Source organism: Carya illinoinensis, chromosome 5, assembly GCF_018687715.1.
Source record: "Carya illinoinensis cultivar Pawnee chromosome 5, C.illinoinensisPawnee_v1, whole genome shotgun sequence".
NCBI classification, from domain to species: domain Eukaryota; kingdom Viridiplantae; phylum Streptophyta; class Magnoliopsida; order Fagales; family Juglandaceae; genus Carya; species Carya illinoinensis.
The window spans coordinates 5,738,452-5,760,798 of record NC_056756.1 but is presented as its reverse complement, the minus strand read 5'-3'; the positions used below and the strand labels follow the sequence as shown (position 1 = coordinate 5,760,798).

At 35.0% G+C, this 22,347-nt stretch overlaps 2 protein-coding genes across 7 annotated transcripts; one reads left to right on the top strand and one right to left on the bottom strand.

Moving 5' to 3' along the window:
• Positions 1-1,038: 1,038 nt before the first annotated feature.
• LOC122309342 (MLO-like protein 4) lies at positions 1,039-11,212 on the top strand. Of its 6 annotated transcripts, none has more exons than XM_043122810.1 (16): positions 1,039-1,112; positions 1,269-1,704; positions 1,806-1,886; positions 3,482-3,699; positions 3,776-3,892; positions 4,546-4,606; positions 5,752-5,843; positions 6,277-6,351; positions 6,616-6,701; positions 6,824-6,873; positions 6,958-6,998; positions 7,094-7,264; positions 7,361-7,396; positions 8,131-8,201; positions 8,857-8,917; positions 10,675-11,212. In XM_043122810.1, the coding sequence occupies exons 3-16, from the start codon at positions 1,874-1,876 to the stop codon at positions 11,110-11,112; spliced, it is 1,530 nt and encodes a 509-aa protein (XP_042978744.1). In that variant the 5' UTR covers positions 1,039-1,112; positions 1,269-1,704; positions 1,806-1,873; the 3' UTR covers positions 11,113-11,212. The 6 variants fall into 6 exon arrangements, with proteins under 6 accessions (XP_042978744.1, XP_042978747.1, XP_042978745.1 ...); XM_043122813.1 differs by adding an exon at positions 3,210-3,267 and having other exon boundaries at positions 1,073-1,704; positions 3,570-3,699; XM_043122811.1 differs by adding an exon at positions 3,210-3,267 and having other exon boundaries at positions 1,073-1,704.
• Positions 11,213-13,577: 2,365 nt separating this feature from the next.
• LOC122310635 (transmembrane 9 superfamily member 1) lies at positions 13,578-21,953 on the bottom strand. Its single transcript, XM_043124715.1, has 12 exons — positions 21,705-21,953; positions 20,007-20,199; positions 19,766-19,870; positions 17,773-17,790; positions 17,593-17,690; positions 17,354-17,506; positions 17,048-17,182; positions 16,611-16,777; positions 16,293-16,387; positions 15,787-16,160; positions 14,735-15,008; positions 13,578-14,133 (listed from the first exon to the last, which is right to left on the bottom strand). Exons 1-12 carry the CDS (start codon positions 21,780-21,782, stop codon positions 14,066-14,068), a joined length of 1,758 nt encoding a protein of 585 aa, XP_042980649.1. The 5' UTR covers positions 21,783-21,953; the 3' UTR covers positions 13,578-14,065.
• Positions 21,954-22,347: the final 394 nt, after the last annotated feature.

The window sequence follows — 22,347 nt, the reverse complement described above, 5'->3', positions numbered from 1 at the left end:
TTTAGCACAGGATCCGTTTAGGAGCTCTTTGGCTCCTAGAACTGTAGAAGCTCTCGTGTGCTCGCAAAATTGGTTGAAGTCTACTCCCATATGCTTGAGTCAAAATTATTCTGAAGCCATTGATGATGCAGAGAGTTATAAGCTAGACTCAGGTAATGTATTTAGAGATTTTTTTTAAGTTGTTATATGAGTTGATTTTAACATTTTGTAATACTAATTTCCTATACTTTAACATCTTAATGCAGAATTAGCCAATTCTATGGCCAGCATACTCCGTGAAGAGGATTGACAATCTTGTTTCTGGTATCTTATTTCAATTTTGCTTTCTTTATTTTTATAAATTTATATGATATCTTATTTCTTTACTAATTTTTTTTTTTTTCAGGCACAAGTTGAAAAATTACATTTTTTGGACCTTTGGTTATGTATTTTTAATTTTAGGTTGTAATTTTGGACTTTTGGTTATGTATTTTTAATTTTAAGTTTTAATTTTGGTTATGTATTTTTTAATTAACATTTTGTAATTTTGGTTATGTAATTTTAATGTGTGTATTTAGTTTTAATTTAGTTTTTAATTTTAGTTGCACATTTGAATTTAGTTTTATTTTTTATAGTGATAGATTTTGAATTTAGTTTTATTTTCTAATGTGATGATTTTGGTTAGATAAATTAGAAATCTCAAATTATATTTTAAAAAAAAAATTGATATAGAAGTCCAAATCCGATTAGAGTTGCAAATTGTAAAATTGAAATGTTAATTGGGTTAAAGAAAAAAGTCTAAAAAAAGGCCCAATAAAAAAGCCCAACAAAAAGCCCAACTCTGACTCCGCTCCGACAAGTCGGAGTCGGAGTCGGAGCGGAGTAGGGTGTAAGCGGAGTCGGAGTCGGAGGTCGGATTCGGCCTCCGACAAAGTCGGAGTCGGAGTCGGAGGATGCCAAATCCGACTCCGGTTCAATCGGTGCTCAGCCCTATAACGAAGATGCCAACGGCTTGTTAGAATACTAGCCTCATTTAAAAAAAAAATATTATTCATTGATCTCTAATCTCCAAGCATGATGCTGTTAATAACACATTCGCGGAAGAACCACGGCGACTGGAGTGGACGTCTGAAGTAAGAATAAACAATATTTGATAATTTTGATGTAGCTAGAACAATAATTGCATAGTTTTCGACATGAGATTGAGAAGTTTCCAGGTCGATAAAGTAAGAATTGAGTAAAGTTATTTCAGCTGTTAAGATGCTTTTATTAATTACTTATGTGAACAGTGTTTGAGAGGCTTTCGCGTTGCTCCAAGTTGATCGCTCCGAGCAAGAATAGCAAGGCCATTGCCATTTGCCATTGTCCATGTGTTTGGGTTTCGACTCTTTAATTTTGTGCAAACTTAACAAATCCTGGTAGTGCACAGATCAATGTTGCTGATTTCGCTTCAAGTTTACACTGCCAAGCTACACCTTGCTCCATCTCGTAATGCTACCATGAATGATGATAGATAGATATGTTGAACAAAGCATTTAAAAAGACTTGTTTTTGCAGACACTCAACTCAGATTGTTTTTTATAATATGCTCCTCTGTTCGTGTTAATGGGACAATAACCGAATATTTAGAGGCTGGTGTATTCTTGCATTTACACTAGCAGATTAACACCAATGAATGCAGGGAAAGTGGCTGTAAACTTTGATTCTTTTAAGGTCAGACCTTTGGTAAGTAATATCGTTGTCAGCATCTTCTTCATTCTTTTCCCCTCTTTGAAAGGGCACGGTTTGGATTTCAGAAGCCTTAAGCTACTCGTTATAATATGCAGATACCTGCTGAATGTAAAGGCACCTGGAACTGGTAGAGCTCGTGGTGGGTTGGGAATTACACAATCGGATGAAGAGTTGCGGTAAGCTAGTGTTCGGGACATACTGTTCATATAATTTTGAAAAGCATATATTTATTTAATTTTATCAGATAATAGAGAGTAAAGAGAGACGAAAGGATTGGCAGATTTGGATGGCATCTTCTCTTGGGTGAATCCGCTCATCATCTCATATCTATGAAAAACGTAATTACTTCGTAAGAAAATAATATTCTATGTCCCAAAAGACGACCGTCAGGTCTTCAAATTTTCACCAAAAAAAGAACCAAAAAAAAAAGTTTTGAGAGATAGACATGTGGGTTGGTCGATTTGATCTGGAGAGATGGAGCGGCAATTTCAATGCAATGTAAGGTGGGTTTGTGTTGAAAGACACAAGGAAATAACAATAAACTATAAATGAGCACATGTTGAAGGCTGACTCTAATCCGACCACGAGATGATGCATGCACACCTGCAACTAATAAAAAAACTGCACAAAAAAGTGTCTCACATTTGGAATATTCACACTTCCCCATCTCCTGGATCTTCACTTTTCTTCATGGGAGTTGGGTCTCCTTTTTGCCCAACCGGTTCTTTTTTGGAAAAAGACCACTGTTTTCCCCAGAAAGTGTTGAAGAGTTCCACTTAATTGGGAGTTCACGGCCTGTTGTCGTTAATTTGAGAAATGGAGAACGCGATAAAAGAAGGTCGGTCTCTATCGGAGACTCCAACATATTTGGTTGCTTCAGTGGTTACAGTCATGGTCTTTGTGTGCTTTCTAGTGGAGAGGTCAATCTACAGACTTGGAAAGGTAAGCAGGAAAGAGATTCTTAATAATCCTGTCTGGTATGTCAGAAAATGTGGGAGAAAGGGAGAGAATTTATAAAATGTGGGAAGATGAGAGGAACATTGTGTTGTAAAATTAAGTTTTTTCCTTCGTTTTTTTTTTTTTTTTTTTTTTAAAGAAGACTTTGGACCTGCATGACTATTTAGTTTGAGTTTAGTGCCCAAGGGTACGGAGAGCAGCAATCTTGTAATAATGCTCTACATGGTTGCTAAGAAAATGTGAGAAAATGATAAATGTCTCGGGTACTGAAGGAAACATCTTTCTTGGTTTTGAGAGAAAAATTAGGAGAGTAAAATTTTATAGTGATAATCTGTTAAGCTGCTGAGACAATGTGGGAGAAAAGAAATAAAGCCTACTGTTGAACTTTTCCGGTTATTTTGGATATGAAATGCTTATCTAGTTGAGATAATAAAATTTAGGAGATTAAATTGGTTAAAATGAAAACGACCAAGAGAAATAATCTTTAATAATCTTTCTTCAATTTGAGGAAGGGATCTCAGTCTCATGGTTGTTGGGCACAGTGGTTGAAGAGGACTAGGAGGAAGGCTCTTTTTGCTTCTTTGGAGAAGATTAAGGAAGGTGATTAATTTATTGATGCCTGCTCTCACTTATGTTAATTGTTGTGACATATCTGATATCAGATATGGATTCTAGGTTTCAAGCCTTGATTTTTTTTTTTTTTTTGCTGATTATCTTTGATGTAGTCATGTGAGTGAGAGTTGAGACACAACGAAAGCATCATTTATGTGGGGTTTGACTTTAATTCTTGTTGACATTTTTTCCTTCTTGCTAGAGCTGATGCTGCTTGGGCTTATATCTTTGCTGTTGGCACAAAGTGCAAGATGGATCTCTGAGATTTGTGTAAATTCATCTCTTTTCAGCAGTAGGTTCTATCTTTGTTCGGAGAAAGATTATGTAATCATAGAGAACACTATGCTTGAAAGTTCTCTCTCTTCTACCAATGCCACTTATATACCATCGAGAGGTCTTTTATCCCATCAATGTGTTGAGGTAGGCATGCTCAATATTTGAAAACTTAAGAATTTTATGGATGATTGACCTTACTAATGCTAGTGGTTGATTGCAGGGCCATGAACCATTCGTGTCATACGAGGGTCTTGAGCAGCTTCACCGCTTCTTGTTTGTTCTTGGGATCACTCATGTTCTCTATAGTTTTCTAGCAGTTGGTCTGGCTATGAGCAAGGTGCAGTCTCTTATCCCTGATCCCAAGAGCAGGTTCACATTTGTAGCCTCATGTGAGCGATTGTCGTCTTTGCTCCTTTGAGGAGGTGTTCAGATATTGCTTGAAAACAAGCCAAGATGTTGTCTTTCTATACCGTGAAGGAATGAATGCATTTCTATATTTTTTAAGGAATGAATGCATCCTTTGAAATGGAGAAATTTAGAACTTAAAAAGATGAAGCCGTTCATATTTGGAGCTTATGTATGGTTTTTTCTCCTTTGGGGGATTGCTCGGGATATTGTCTGAAAGCATTCAATCTTTGTTGTTTTTCTATGATATTTGAGTGCATGGATCCCATCTCTGAAATAGAGCCTTTTAAAATCATCAAATATGAGTTTGTTGATGATTATGAATAGTAGAAGACTGGGTCATTACTAAAATGGCATGAATGTGAAAGCCGGCTTTTTCTTGGAAACATGATCGTTCAATTAGTGTGACCAGATAGACTCATTTGCTCTAATGAATTTTAATTCCAACCAGTACGGGTTTGCTTCCCATTATACAGATTCAAATACCTCTTAAAATACAGTAATATAAGGTATATTTATGTAACGTCTCTTTACCCCTAAATTACTTCAGAGGTTTATCTGTCTCCAAATTGCTTGTCTTTGTAGATCTACAGTTGGAGAAAGTGGGAAACTCAGGATACATTAGTGGCTGAAGGGAACTTTCAAGGTACAAGGCCTAATTAGAGATTGGAATTATTAGTTGACTCGAGGCTTTGTTCTACACTTGAGTTAGTAACATACTGAATTTTTTTGCCATCATATTTCTTGGTATTCCTGTTTACTAATGGAAAGGTCTGAGATATTTACCTGACCTAAGAGCCCAGACCTGCCGTCCCATCTTGCCTGCTTGTCCAAAGTTTGCTTGGTTAAATTAATTTTCCACTTGAGCCTAGCAAACTTGTACTCTTGTTATTTTCAAGCAATATCTTAGGGTTGTCAATTCTTGCATACATAAAAAAAAAAAAAGGTAAAGATAAAAAATTATGGCATACATATAGTGTCTCTAACATGGTAACCTCAGAAAATATGACCATGGAGAAATAAATATTGTGTTTGGCATGAATGCATGTTAGCATGAAGAAAAACTAAAATATGATGTTCCTTGTTTATTGCACCAAGTTAAAACTTTAATCACATATTTCATCAGATTTGAGAAAAATGAAATCAGAGAAAATCTACCAAGTGAGAAGGTTGTTGAAAATTCCTTAGCAAAGCATGAAAACAAAATAAGAAGACCATTCTGCTATACAGCTTTTAAGTATCAGATATCAATTGTATGTAACTTGATGCAAGGAATCTGAATTAATACAAGAAAAATGAAGTACATACAAAACAAGATGTAAACCACTTTTTTTTTCTCAGTGATCACACTTAGATACAGTAGGCCATAAATGCAAGAACATTGAATAGATTTTTTAGTTAAGCTTGTGGTGATGCTTTCTTGCTGGCCAACTAACATAAAGGTTAGGTGCCTAAGATATACCCAGGCTAAGGTAGTTTGTGTACCCTTAGGAATTTCTACTTGATCATTCAGATCATCTTACCTAGCAGTGAGATTAGTAACCTTCAGAAGCTTCCTCTGGCTCTTCAGGTGAGAATTCATTCATGTGCTAAGGACACTCGGTGGGTGTTACTAACCTGTTGTATATCATTGCTTCTTTTCAATCTGTAGGTCTTTCTGGTTTAATTTCTTGCTTTACCTTACCAAAATAAATCAAGATGCATGCATGCATTTTCACTCTGATCTATAGTTATCTTTCCATATCCCTTTCCTCAACAATATTAGCTCTTTGATCTTGATTCTATCTGTAGCAACAAAAAACAAAGTGATGAGGAGACAGTCCACCTTTGTTTTCCATCACACATCTCATCCTTGGAGCAGGAGTCGGTTTCTCATTTGGATGGTAATTTTCATCCTTGAAAAAAAAATGAAAACTTATAATTAAATTGATGTACTTCCTTTCCTTTTAACCTTATCTGTAATTGTGCTTCCCTTCTTGTTTGAACTTGTGTAGGTAAATGAGCTTAAATTTTTTTTTCCCAAAAATTAAAATGGAATATAAGGACGTTTAATAATCTTTTGTAAGCTTCCTGTGTACCTGAGCTTTACCTATTTCTATGAATATAACTTCTTGATTACCCATTAAAAAAAATAATCTTTTGTAAGTAGACCCAGCCTGCCTTGAAATTTTATAAATGCATCTCCATCCATTAAGTTTTTCTGATTTTAAATCATCACAATCATTGATGACAATGAGTTTGGTATGATCTTATAAATTAGTACGCCTTACCAACCTTATGTTTACATTTCTAATGATTTTCATTCCTATGATGCAGCTTTGCTTTCTATGGCAATTTAGGAGTTCTATACGAAAATCAGATTACTTGGCACTGCGTTTGGGTTTTGTCCTTGTGCGTATTTAACTTTTGTTGATACCTTTGGTTTATGTTGTGCTTTGCTATATGGTTCTTTCCATAGCCAATAAATATATTTCCATGATCATTTTAATAAGACTCAATGTATACTTTGCTTTTGTCATATATTGTGTAATGAGAACTGTAACATCATCGCATTATAATATTTTCTCCTCATCATGGAGTCATTTATGCTCTAGGTTAAACAGCATATTTTTTTTTTTTGTACTGAATTTAGTCTTATTGTTCTTTGCTATTCAGAAACACAAACTGCCACTTTCTTATAATTTCCATAAATATATGGTTCGGAGCATGGAGGATGAATTTAACGGCATTCTAGGGATTAGGTATGCACTTTCCTGAATTAGACCATTACTTTTACATGCAACTCTCGAATGGACCTCCTCCCAAGTCCAAAAAAGGGATCTTGATGGCTCAGTTGGAACTGAGATACCATTTAATTTTGCAGCTGGCCGCTTTGGGGGTATGCCATAGTGTGCATCTTCATAAATATTCACGGTAAACTGTCATATCTTCCAAACACAAATACAGAGAACCTTGATTTTTGGCTCATGAAACAGCTAAGTCATATAATTGCTGCAGGTCTGAATATATATTTCTGGCTTTCTTTCATCCCTGCCATTGTAAGTATACTGGCACCCAACATGTCGTTATATGGAACTCTATATTCATCTAAATTAATAGTTTCCCTGCTCAATTGTTTCACATTTTGAAAAAGCTTGTCATGCTGGTTGGAACAAAACTCCAACATGTTGTCTCCTCTTTAGCACTTGAAATTGGGGAGCAAACAGGTGCATCTGTTGCTGGTCAAGTAAAGCCACGTGATGATCTATTTTGGTTTGGGAAACCGGATATATTATTACGATTGATACAATTCATCATATTTCAGGTGGTGACATGTGATTTGTATTTAGGTCTAATTTACAATTTGGATTGTATTCTCTTCATCTGACTCAAATCCTCATTGCCTTTCATGTGCATGCAGAATGCCTTTGAAATGGCAACATTTATCTGGTCCTTGGTAAGAACATGTCCTCTTTCCTTGTCTCTCTCTCTTCTCCCTTTGTGCACTTAATGGCAACATTTCAGTTGCTAGTATTGCATTTTGGGGAAAAAGGTACATAGATTTTTATAGGGGGAAAAACTACTTAGCTCCTTTCTTTTCTTTTTACAATTTTGTATGAGAATCTTTCGTGCAGTAAATTGCATTATCACAAAAATGCACCACTATGGGTAAAATGTTGTGGCCCCATCAACGTTGATGGGATAATGCACCATCATGGTTATCCCATATATCTATGTCTGTGCATGTGCACTTGATCGCGTGCATTTGTGAGCATCTCAAGTTCTTAAAAAGTATTAACCTGTAAATCTAAGGATCAAAATAAGAAGATAAGGAAATAGCATTGGGAGTCATCATTACCCAGTTACTTAAAAAAGAAAAAAAATACCCAGTTACTAAAGAACTTAGGAATGAAACAGACATTATATATATATATATCAGAACAACATGTCATGACTGACTTAAATCCACAGGATTTACGTTCATGAAACTACCACATATTAAAAAATATATATATTTTGTTACTTTGTAGTTCTATCTAAACTTCAAAATATTTAAATAAACTTGTGTTTTCCTCATTAACTTCCATAATGGTCACGGCATTAGATATTATCTTAATATGTTGGTTGCTTCTTTTTCGAACTTAGAAAATGCAGTTACAATGGTTATTTGTTGATTTTTTGTTTGTTTAGTGGGGATTCAAGGAGAGGTCGTCATGCTTCATGAAAAACCGTTGGATGATAGTCATTCGGTTGGCTTCTGGGTATATTTCTTCCTTATTATGCAGTTGTGTTGCAAAGTCATGCCACTGTTTGTTTGTTTTTTTTTTCCTGATAAAAGCATATTGCATTCATTAATAACGAACATTACAACTGGACCTGAAAACATACATTACAAGCCAACCACAACATTAATAGCTCCCCAGTATATAATCATGACTGACATGATCTAGTCCATGCTACAAACCTTTACAAATCCACAGTATGAGAGACAACACAACTTTGTCCAAGACAGAGTTAAACAAAGCCCATACTCTATCTAAGACGGAGTAAAGGACACACTCTATGGACAAATGTCAAAGAGACAATGTGTTTTTTTAGTTTTTTATTTTCTAAAACAAAAGATAGTACAGAACTTAAATAAAGCGATAACATAGTCATGCCACTGCTTTTGGAAGTGCATATGAATGCAGTATATAGCCCCGGACTCTCAATACGAAAGACACCTGTGTGTGTGTTTGTGTGTTACCAGATTCATGGACTTGGATGCAATTTTTAAGTTTTGGGGGAAAAAAAAAAAAAAGGAATGATGAATGGCTGGTGTTATAACTCAAATTATTTCTTTGTTTATTTGGTGATCATTATGAATCCGCTTGGCGGTCATATGCATCTTACAGTTTTCCATTTTGGTAACTGCAGTATTCTTGTCCAGTTCTGGTGTAGCTACAGCACGGTGCCACTTAATATAATTGTTACCCAGGTTTGTTTATGCTTTTCAAATGATACAGTTGTAATTCTCAAGGATGCCAGCATCATTTACATACAATAATATCTACACGTTGCATTACTTTGAAGGATCAACTTGACCCAACCCAAAATTATAAACAAGGCTGAGTTCAACGTGGGCTCGGGTTATCGTAGAAACCTTGATAGCGATTGAAATTTTCTTACCATATTCATATATCTATCTATATTATAATAAGTGTCTATCCCAAATGAACATTAATAAACAGTATTTTTCTTGTTTTTGTTGTATAGTTACATTTTTACCTCTGAGTTGTATTTACTTTTAAACCAATAAAAAACTCTGTTTTTACTTTTACATTTTTGCCCCTTGATCTTCTAATACATAGATTTTTTTTTTTTTGTGTTTAATCTTAGTTAAATAATTATTATAATTATTTTTAATATTTATGAGCTTGAGATTAATTAAACAGTATTCCAAAGTGTAGAGGTGAGAAATATCTCATAATAGTTAGATGGGGGTCTAAGCGACACTGATTCCATCCGACCCCATTGGTTTAAAATTTGATAGTTTGATTGTATTATTCATTCTTTCCTCCCACCACTTCCAACTCCCAATTCATTATTTTCTCCCACCACTTCCAATTCCCAATATTAAACTTCCTGCTACAAAAAAAAAAAAAAATACAAAAATAGGCAGGTTGAGTGTCCAAATTCCTACCATTTTTTTTAACTTTTAAAAATATTTCTCAAAACTTGATTATTTCTTTTACAGTAATATTTTTGTACGTGGGTTCTAAATAATTAAAAAAATATGCAAAATTTACACAGTTTAATACTGCAAATATCATTTTTGTTTATTTTATTGTATGTGTTCGACATGAAAGGAAAAAGAAAATTAATAATACATGCATAATATTTTTTACAACTATTTTACAATTTAGTGTATGTTAAAAGGTACAGTAAAATTCAAAATTTTAACTAAATAAAAAAATCAAAATTAAATTAAAAGAACTTAATAACTTTTTATGAAATAAAACTATCATGCATATTGATGAATTGTGAAATGGGTTGTTGAATAATAGTATATTTTTGTGTAAATCTTTTCTGATAAGTTTGATGTTATGATTAATTGATTAGGCATATATATAAATATATATGTATATTTATTCTATTATAATAAATGTATATACTATATGAACAGTAATGAATAGTAATTTTCTTGTTTTTGTTATATAGTTACGTTTTTGCCCTTGATCTTCTAACACCACAAGTATTGATTGCTAATTAAAACACATGCATGCAAAGCATAGGAATTAATTTATAAGCACAAAGATTGTATGATCAAAATGTGTAGCTGATATTTTTATTTTTCTATATATATATATATATATATATATATATTTGTAAAAATAAAAGTAAACAAACAGACCAGAGAAAGAAGACGAGAGGAAAAAAAATAATCCGAACGTATGTAGTACCTACATATGTATATATAATGTTGTATATTTGATTTTAAACTAAAATATAATTTAACTACAAGCATAGATTAACCATTATGACATCTAGCCAGAATATACATATTAAAAGATATTATACTTTACTAACTTATTATTATCTAAAAATATTTCTTAAAATTTACTTTTTTTTTACATTAAATTATGCATTAATTAAATTTTTTGATTAAAAATCTTATCTCACCCAATTAGATAAACGTACTTTGCACATTGCTCTACATAGTATAATGCTATAAGCCTTAAATGACTTTTTCAGATGGGATCGCGGTATAAGAAAGCGTTGGTTGCGGAGAGTGTGAGGGAGTCACTCCATGGTTGGTGTAAGAGAGTGAAGGAGAGGACTAAACAACGTGATTCTTTGCACTCACACACCACAAGATCTGTCTGTTCGCTTGAATCAACCATTGATGAGAGAGATGAGATAACAGTTGCATCAGTTACTACTTTATCCCGTAGCTCTTCCTTGGGCTCGCTGAATCAGGTAACAGTGGCTTCAAATGAACTAGCCGACACTGTGCTTGAGACTTGTGACACACCTGCCGGAGAATACTCGTTTCGAGTGGCTGAGTATTTATCTGACTCTGCAAGGGTAAGTGCATCAGTACTCCCTCCCACCTATGATGAAGAAGAAAATGCAGGCTGTATGGATGAAGGAAAAGTTGAGACTCTCTTCGACTTTTTTCAGAAGACTTGAAGATACTTGTACGTATATCCAGTTAAGGTTTAAATTACTCTTTGATGGCCTTGTACTTCAAACTTCTGAGAAGAAGAATAATTTTTTTGAAACCAGAGCATCACTAGACTTCTGCAGCTTCCCAGATGAATATATAGTCAATAATATATAATTAAGGAAGGGAGAAGTGAAAAAAAAGAATACACTTCTGCAGCTGACAGATCTCTGGTTGCTTTAGCTAAAATACGAGTGATCTTTCCCTCCCCTTGTTTTCATTGCAAATTCCTTTTTCTACAGATTCATGGCTTTAATTTGTAGGTGTGGTATATTGGTTCAAACAAACAGCAATTCCCCACATAACCATTCCGAAAAATCTAAATCCACCTACTTTCCCTTTTTATTGCATATAAATGGGATTCTGAAATGTATCCATTGCCTGCATTTATGACATCTAGTAATTTTGTGTGTGTGTGTGAGAGAGAGAGAGAGAGAGAGAGAGAGAAGATTATTCAACTGCAACAGTCCATTTGCAGTCGCAAATGAAGGGGAAAAAAAGGAAGAAAAATTTTTCTTGTTATCCTCACACCACACTTATTTTATTTTATTTTTTCATTTTTTCTATGATAAATATGTAGTGTGTGAATGATAAATTAAATAATTCAATTAGTTTAATAAGAATAAAATGAAATAAAAAATATAAAAAATAATATTTTAATATATAAAGTGTGTGGTGTAAGATGATGTATAGTATTCCTAAAAAAAAAAAAAAAAATGTCACTCATTTAAAGCGTAAGTACGACCATGTCCATGGAACACTCTAAAATCGAACCAACAAAAACTTGAGAGAGCAACCAAAGTGAAGATGGAATAAATAATCACATTTTCTAGGCAGTGAGCTTCTACTCCTTGTGGGTTTCAATGACAACGTTTGACTCTGGATAAGCAACACAAGTTAGAATCCAACCATCGTCAACATGTTCATCAGTGAGGAAGCTACCATCAGACTGATCCACAAACCCTTCCACAAATTTCTATGCACATGAAAAGCAAGAACCAGCTCTGCATGAGTATGGCAGCTCTAGTCCAACCTCCTCGGCCTGGTCTAGGATGTAAACATCATCCAAACAATCAAACTCCAGTAGCCCCTCAGGTGTAATGAGCTTTACTTTGTGAACAATAGTTGTCATATGCCCTTCGCGCACCCCCTTTACGGCTTTACCCCAAAAAGAGCCTGCCCTATGCCAAGAAATGACTGTAGACTTTTCACCGACTGCCGGTAAAGGAAGGAGGTGCTAACCATGGTGACGAAGAGAGCAACTAGGATTGCCATTTTTTGTGTGGTTGGTTGGTAAGGATGAAGAAGAGAGAGTTGGGGAGATTGTAATGATGTAGCTAAACTAGGAGCGAGAGAGGCAAATGATGTTTATTATAACAGGGAGAGGGCCTGTGGAAATAGTGTGGCCTAGAATGAGCAAACAGGTGACATCACAGCAAAATCACCCAAAACCAACCCCCTCAATATGCCGCGTGGCAACCTTTGGAGGCTCGCTTTATCCTTTTTATTATGAATACAATAATTCTGTATACAACCGCCCTACGTCCCCATTGCGACATCGCATCCAATGTGGCAAAAATTAAAGATTGGGTACTTTGACGAAAATCATCTTCCGCAACCTCTACCTTCTGCCCAACCGAAGGACAAAACCAAACCATGAAACACCTTCAACCAACACTAATTTTCGTTCAACCTCTGGTTTCGCTCTCTGGTTTCCCTCTATAGCATCCAACCCAAAATAGCTCTTTTCATTCGATTTCCCTCCTATGCACGACAGCGACTGCTTTTTGGTTTCTCTCCTTTCTTCCTTTTTTTTTTTTGTTTAATATTGCCACGTCACCAACAAGGCCGCGGCGGAGATATGGGACGGTTGTCCCTTTTAATAAAAATTTTACTATATACAAACACAGTCGCGTATTAATCTATATACCAATACTGATTCATTCATATTTAAAATTTAAATTAACATTATTTTCAATAAAATTTACTTTTTGACCTATCACATCACGTTGATGCAAATATTAGTGCACAATTGTGCTTGCAACTATATTTTTCTTTTTAATAATATTATAATTTTTTTTAAATGTAAAAGATAAATTAAAAAAAATCAAAAGAAATAAAAAATACCTCTTGTCGGGAGCCGTGCCACACCTGCTCTTTTATTATTACCTCAGAATTATAAGTGGTGGCCGTGGTTGACACGATCCTCATACGTTTTATGTCGTTGGCATCTATTTCATGGAAGTCTGAACTTTGAAGGGCTTTTCTTTTTCTTTTTTCCTGACTGTAAAATCCTAAATAACGGATCTATTTCTTTTTTCACCACCACACAATTGCAGCCAAGTGTATAAATAAAAACCGAATCCACACGTTCAGAAGAAAAAGGAAAAAGGAAACGTAAAACCCAACCATCTACATGCAGACGCAGGTATAAACAGATCAAGAGACCAAATCTTATAAATCCTCACATATTCAGACGCACAAAAAATTCATTGCTCAAGTCCTCCCTCCCCCACTTTCACAAGTTCCTTTGTCCCAAGAGGTGTGCCAAGTAGCAGAACAAAATTAAAAAATAAAAAAAGAAACGGGGAAATTAGGCATTGATCCTTACACAGGCACTATTTGTAATGGGGCAGAAGAAAATAGCTAAACTTGACAAGCGAGTCCCATATTTGCTAACCTACTAGACTGTAAAAACCAACTTTTGCATCCTAAATTAGGGCTTTCACTTACAGCCGGGGAAAACACAAAAAATCTTGGGGGCATCATCCCCAGTCTAGAGAAAGAAGAATGCATCCCCATCGCTAAACCCTGTGATTTTAATCTATAGACAATGTGGAGGCATTGTAGACAATAACACGCTTCCTCTCAAAATAAGTTCTCAGGGAAGTGTACGTATCTTTCCTCTTCAGAAGAGTCCTAGTCACACTTGATGTTTCTGTAGATCCTCCTTACGAATAAATTCGAGCCCAGGTACCCAACAGCTCCTACACATTTTAAATGACAAATTCAATGTTCAAGGAATAATAAAAAAAGATAATGACCCTTCGCGATTTATTTCACCAAAAGTAGGGAGTAGCCTATCAGATTGGCGTTCATGGCTTTAATATCAGCAGTAAAATCCACAAGCATGAATGTAAAAGACAAATCAAGATCAGAAGTCAAGCATGGAAAATTCAATGTGAATATGGACAGAGCCTGAGGCCTACTCAGAACCACAGGCTCATAAAATTTGTAAAGACCCTACAGAAAATTTCATTTCCACGTTAGCTCAAAATTCAAACCAAGTCTGTTCAGTTCCTCTACAATTTAAGCTTAGATGAAGACACCAATAGAAATCACGATTCTCATACAATTTTAAGCACATTAGGATTCAGTGACAAAATAAATTATAAGTTGGATCCTCAAAAGAGCATAAGCATTTCATGAATTTTATTTTTCTACAGGTGAAAGGCAAAGAGAAGCATTCCATGAAAAATAGATAACATCTAAGGGGGAAGGTCTTTTCATATTATGAAATCCTAAAAGGTTCTCAAAGAAGCAACAAAGAAAGATACATATTAATCTAAAAATTCCGAGAAAACTCACCACATAGGATTCCTAATCCGAGGCAAAACATCAAAGTGTATCCAAAATAGAAGCTGGTCTGAAAGAAGCCTGACATCTTGGTCTTTACGTAATAGTAGTATATTGAGTACAGATATACATACACAGCTGTCGAGGCAGCAGAGAAGAAAGAAGTCCACTGCCAATTATAGTTTTCAGCATTTAGCAAGAAGTATGTCCCCACAATGGTCACGCAAACCGTGACAATAATGAGAATCAAGAAAACCAGCAGCATAAATCCGTATACGTAGTACACCTGTTGCACACAAAGGGCAAAGAGTTGTTACTCAAGTTTATCATTTATTGAACTTGTAACTATAAAAAAAATCATTTATTGAACTTGTATTGTGTACACCCACTAATTATTATTTTCAGCAAAAAATTTAACATCCATCTGTCTGAAAAATTGACAAAGGGTCCTTGGGCACAGACATGTATGTCATAGTTAATTGTATGTCAAGAGAGAGGCAAATTGGTTCCAAGAAAACCTGTATCCATACTTGTTAAAAAGCATTTTACAATAGCACAAAATGACATTTTTCTTCTTAAGGAATGCTTGGGGAATGAGATGAGATGAGATGAGAAATTTGTGCATAGTAGTGAAATGGTTTGAATTAAGATATTTTACAGGGTTTTGGGAAAGGAGAGAGAAAAAGTTGAATAAAAATATTATAAAGTTAAAATATGTTAGAATATAATTTTTTAATAATATTTTTGTTTTGGGATTTGAAAAGGTTAAATTATTTTTTGTGTTTTGTTTGGAAGTTTAGGAAAATTGTAATGATTAGATGCAAAAGTTAAAAAATAGTTGTGTTTGAGTGATGTTTGGGAAGGAAATGAGATGAAACCATCTCTATTCCCTGCTAAGTATGGTAGTGATTCCACCATCTTCTGTAACACCAAAATGAAGTATAGATTCATGCCTTCAAATGCCACCCAGAATAATCACATACTACAAATGATTCCCAAATCCTTCTTATCAACCAAATAACCCTTTAAAAAAAAGAACAACCCCATAGAATTGTACAACTCACCTTGTAATTCCAGAAGGACGTGAAGACAAAGTACATCTCAATGAATATGCTGCCAAAGGGTAGCAACCCACCCATAATTGAGACTACAGATGGTGTAAGATACCATTTCTTCTCGGGGATTGGACGAGGAATTGTTTTCACACGACAAGGATTGTTTGGAGCACCACTCCAGTTTCTTCCAACAACAGTACCAAGAAGTGCCAAAGGGAAAGAGATAAAAGCCCATATGACAAAGACAACTACCATTGTGCCAAAGGGAATAGCTGCTAGAGACCCGTAGAATATAGCAATCATGTTCAAGATGAACCCAATACCAAAGCACATAAATGGAAATAGAGATGCTGTGAGGATCATGGACTTTATCCAAATTTTACCTGTCAAAATGAGTGGCATCATGATAAAATGTGCTAATGTTCAAAATTCACCCATGAAAAGCTTTACAAAGCTAAACCAAAACCCTAATATATCAAGTAACAGAATGAATATTTGTTAGTACAAATGCTTACCCCCATTGCGCGAGTACATCCCACCGCTCACATAACCAGAAATGAATGATGTAAGAGCATAACATACAATGAATGTAGTGACAATCGCTCCTCTCCTGAACAACATAAATAACAATTGAATTATGACAGCAATTAGAAAATAAAAGGAAAACATGTGCAGTAATTGATAGTTGATAGTGGAAACTGGAAAGATTGAGCTACCATAAAATGTATGTATGTAGCCCAGGATTTACACACCAAAAAAATTATAAGGTAATGTGATAAAACAAATGATACAAAATAATGTCCCAATTAGTCATGAGTAACTTCTCAACATACCCGACATACAACATTCCAACAATTGCCAATAAGATGACAAGGAGAACAAGCAATGCTAGCTGGGCACCTGTCCCAACAACAGCCGAAAGAAGAACTAAATTGCGAGGAAGCCGAAAAACATCCCCATGCACAAGTTTCCAACCAGACTCTTCACTAACATCTCTTTCCTTAGAAATAAGCGCCAAAATAACAACCAAATACTTCAGTTAGCAACAGTGACAGTTTCTTCAATTTCCAAAAAGATAAATTAAATATAAATGTATTCCACACACACATACACACAGACATATATATATATATATAGAGAGAGAGAGAGAGAGAGAGAGAGAGAGAGAGAGAGAGAGAGAGAGAGCATTAACAAAAGGAAAAAATGTCAACAGAATGTTTTGCTAAGTACCAAAAAAAGACGACATAAATACAAGTGAATAGAGCATTACCAGAGTCTCCAGGTCATCATCTTCACGAGCATATTTTGCATAGTCATTCCTAAGAGTCCGCATTAATATCATTGACACCAAACCAGTGAGAAAGATAACCATCATGAAAGAATTAAAAATAGAGAACCAATGGATCTGCACATTAACAATGCACACACCATCACAATAACAGAAACAAGTATCAGTGGATAATCAAGCAGCCAATGAAAACACCATAAAATCATCTGAAATAGTCAGAAACGTGAGATGTGTAGCTTATGATATTGGAATGAGTGATGCACAATTAGAAAAGAAGCAGCACATTACCTGGTGTTCAAAAAATGGGTAATCCAAATAAACATCAAAGCGACGTGCAAAAGTCACATTAGTTGGACTCCATTTGACGGAATATGTCATGTCTAATGCTTTTCCAACTGGCAAGGGCTTTGGGTTCTCTTGAGTGAGATTCACATGAATAATCTACAAGAATATAAGCTAAATTATGATCCCAGGATGAATCCTAAATCCAGTCATGGAATTCATGTGCAATTTGAAAAACCACAAACCTGATCTTTGTTGTACTGGATGAGAATTTTTTTATGAGTATAAAGTAGATGCTTGCCATTATCACCGTTCTTATCAGAACGAAAATCACCAACAAAACCTGAAATATTGGAAACAAATCATGAGATATTGAATTCTATCAAGACACAAATACAACAGACAAAAGTGAGTCAAATGCATACCCCATAAAGGCAGATCATCTGTACTTGTAGTTGGCGTGCCAAGACCAGCATTAGAAAAAGAGGCAAAATATCAAGAGTAAGTGCTCCAATAAAGTAAACAATAAAGGAAAAAAAAAAACCAAAAGCAAGCCAAATGAATGCATAAGACATATATACTGCCCACTAGGGGTGTAAATCAGTCCGATCCCGTGGCAGGGGGGTTGATGGACTGAAATTGTCCATCATTTTCCCAGACCGGACCATTTGCTATTGGTCCGGTCAAGTCCAATTGGTCCATCCGGCCCAATTATTTTGTTATTTTGTTTCATCTTTTTTTTTTTCAAATAAATTATTTAAAAAATATTTAAATTACTAAAATTAAAATTAAGGGAATTATTAATATGGATTATATTTAACAATAATTATATTTATGATGTTGATAGTTACTACTTACTAACTTAGACTTTATTCTTTAGTATGCATAATTATTAATAATGTCATACATTTTATATATGGTTAATTTTTTTTATAAATAAAAGTATTTTATATATCAAAAGAAGTAACCAAGTACACTGAACGTGTACAAGAAAACACCTAACCCATAATAAAGAGCCCCTAATGAACCAAAAAAACCCGTGAAAAATAACCCAAAACTACCCAAAATACCCAAAAAATTACACTGAACCTCAACCCCTTGTTTCCAGTAGAACTAATGCCCAAGCCAAACCCCAACCCCTAGTGTTTCCCATCTTCACATTGCCCTCCCTTTAGACTTCCCTTTACTTGAGCTACCTCCCTTAATGTCGTAGTTAATTGCCCAAGAAAGACGCTATAACTCCCTGTTTTTCTTGAAACTTTTGGTTTCAAGTGCATGGCTTGCCTCGATCTCGGTGATTAATTCATTGAACTGGTCTTCGCATCCTCCATGTGAAATTCCCACGAAAGGTAGGATCTCATTAACTTTAGGCAAAATCCAATCCGCAATCGGAGGAAAAGAGACCAGGGGATATAAATGGTTAATGAATATCAAATAATTTCATTGTACATAGATTATTCATGCTTGCTTGCAACTTAGGTATTTAAAAAAATTACCTAATTACTTTAATTAAGCAAAAATAAGAGAGTATGTATGATGTATTAACTATTTACGTATAATGACATAAATTATCACATGATTTATTATTAATTGATAGCATATATTATTTTATATTTTATATGGTCAATGATAATAAATTAGATGAAAATTTCATCATTAGCTCATATAATTACTGTATAAAAATATTTTATTAAATTATTAAAAATATTTTTAAAATATATATAGAGATTTGGTCCAGTCCGATCCAGTCCAAAATTTATAGACCCTGGGACCAGACCGAATTTCTTCGGTCCACAATTTGTCAGACCAAGACTGACTGGCCTCTACTTTGGTCTAGACCAGACCCGTACATTCGGTCCAGTCGGTTTTTCCGGTCCAAACCGAACTCCTTACACTCCTACTAATGCATTTTCTGATATTTCTATAGTGCAAGGCAATATTTTCATATGATTAATATACCTACACTCATAGAAATATGCAACAACAAACATGCGTAAATTGTGCATTCAAAGATACCAAAAAAAAAAAGATCCCCCACCCCAAGGATTGAAAAAGGGGGGGCGAGGGAGAGAGGGGGGGGGACAGTGCCTCTGGCAAAGTATATTCTCTCCCTCTCTCTCTTTTTTAAAAAATTTTTTTTTCCAAGTAATGCAATTTTATTAAAAGCACAGAGGGGTGCAACCCTAGTACAAACTCTATTCACTACAACAGTCAAAATCAAGTGTCAAAGCTTCAATGCTGAAGCTTGCTGTAATGTTGATAATGACTACATGCATGCTCCCAGAAATTGGACTTTCTAAAGCATTCCCATATGCAACAGCTTATGAAGAATCAATACCAAAACAATATTCACATTCTGTTAGGAGAATATCAACAGACCTATCAAAAATATATAGACAGGTACAGTGAAGAACATACCCACAAAGAATTCTAACCAGTAATTATTCTCAATTGCCTCCTTGAAGTGTTTAACGTTTGCTTCATCAAGATCCAAATGGCAAATGACAGCCTTGTCCACATTTTCTGTGCAGGATAAACAGTCAATATATAGAGCTAAATTCAGCTCAACTGAGCCTGAATCCCAACTACATTAGGCTAGGCTCAATCAAACAACCTACTTCAACATCAAAATAAAGGGATAAGATAGAATTTTACATACTTTCAAACTTTATTTGGATCTGGCTATCAATCAGTTCATTTCCACCAAGGACCTCACCGAGACCACCCCATTTGTGAGCAGCACTGCCCGGAGGACGGCAAAATGGAAGGCTGTAGTAGTTGTATGTTTCTTGTGGGTTATTATATGGACCAACTTTATTTACCCAAAGGGTAACTGGGTCATTTGGTTGATACTGCAGAACAAATGAAAGAGGTGAAAGTGGTTTAGATTAACTTCTGTAGCAGTTGCAGTTCAGATTAGAATGTACATACAAAAAAAAAAAAAAAATCATTGGTCTAGGCTGAAGAAAAGGCTGCACTTCCGGCTAGTTTTTTTTAGGTAACAATGGCTGCCATTTCCAGCCAGTTGTACAAGTTATAAGTTCAGTTCATCCAACACATACTACAAAACGACAATGCATAGACAGAAGTTGATTGGAAAATATGAAAAGGCCAACTCATCTTATAAGTTATAAGACTTCTTTTAAAGAAAATGCGTAGAGATAGTTAAAAACTTAAACCAGAAGAAAAGAAAATGGAAAGCAAGAAGGATAGGAAGAAGAAGAAGAAGAAGAAGAAGAACTCATGCACCCATATCGAACTTGTTACCTGCTGCCCCTCGTTTAAGAGAGGAGTAAATGCAACTTTTGACTTGAACACCATTCAAAACTAATGTGTTTCTCATGCGACAAGCAACCAAAGGAACAAAAATGAGAAATTGCATATGATAACTACTAGTGTACGTCTTTTTTCATCAAAAACATCTTCTCCTTGAATATAAATACTTCACAAGGAACCACGATAATGGCATCTCCCAAACCTTCGTGAATAACAATTGAAGGTGCATATTGGATAGCTCTGTCATTCATTCTTGTAACACTTGTGGCTAGCCCTGCTTTTGAATTGTAATTAGATGAACTAAACTATACGGGAGTGATCCCCATCTATGAGTCAAAGTACTGATTACTATTTTCAAAAACTGTGCAGGTTGAGTCTCTTGGTATAATTTACATACTCACGTGCAGCATTATCCTTCCAAAAGAAAAATGCCTCAGGGCACATCCAATCAGAACCAGATCCAACTTATAGCAGTGGGTCACGAGCAATCTCGTGTCGTGAAATCATATGATGGTGGTCGAGATTCAAGGTACATAAAACACATGAAAACATATCTTCACTTACAATCACGGGTGCATATAGAACTACAGGAAATCAATATTACCACTGTCAATATTAGAATCATCAGCACCACCACAATCCCATCATCCCCACAGCCAATTTTTCCACACCCTCACTGGCAGGTCAACTATCCTGCAACCAAATGTCTATTGTGAACCCAACTCGATCACATAAACAGAGATAACACTCGTAGAATGTTAAACCCCTCGAGATCTATATATGTATACAGAATGTATGCATTAGGTCCCAGCGCTTGAACAAGATTTATCTGGTCGGAGGCATTCTTGAGCAAGAATACTACTAAAACCTCTCAAATGAAATTCCAAACCTTGGGAGACGAACAAATGAAAATGAAAACCAAGAGCTTAACGGTCGCGAAATTGGCCGATCTGAATCTCTTAACAGCAAACAAGAAGCATTTAAAAAGATCTACGAGTTGAATGGGCGAGTAACAACTCGGAAACAAAATCATTGCTAGGGTTTGGATGGAGAGCAAGATAAACAGAGAAAGCAGCTTTACCTTGTGATCCGACTCAGAGGCGAACACGGAAGATGTGATGAGGAGGAAGAGGAAGATAGATCGGACGGCGGATGACATTGAGATCGACGGTACCCAAGGTCGCTCTGAGACTTTCTTTGCTCCAATTCCAGAGCCCCCAGTACGAGAGTCGAGAAGGAGCGTTGGCACACTACACTCGTAATCTTGATTTTTCTTTGGTAATGCCAAACCCACCGAAGTTGGGTCCGATAGCGTGTCCGACGCAATTTTTCTATTTTTATTTTTTTTTAGAGAGTAAGAAAATGCATGTCAATGATATCGCGACTTTTTTCAAACAAATATATATTTAAAAATAATAAAAAAATATATATATTAAAATAAAAATAAAATAACTTTTTTTCTGTAACCAAGCATGCGTGATATATTATATAAAAGTTTAGAGAAATGATATTTATAGTTATAATTGTACAAGTGTAACGTAGTCTTTTTAAAAAAAATATATTAATACAGGACCCATATAAAATAAAATTAATTTTTTAATTATAAACTCTATTTTTTTTCAAAACGATTACGCGACGTTTGTACATTTTACGATTATATGTAACATTATTTAAAAGTTTAATACAAAAATTAAAGTAGATCATTTTCAATGTCAATAAATAAG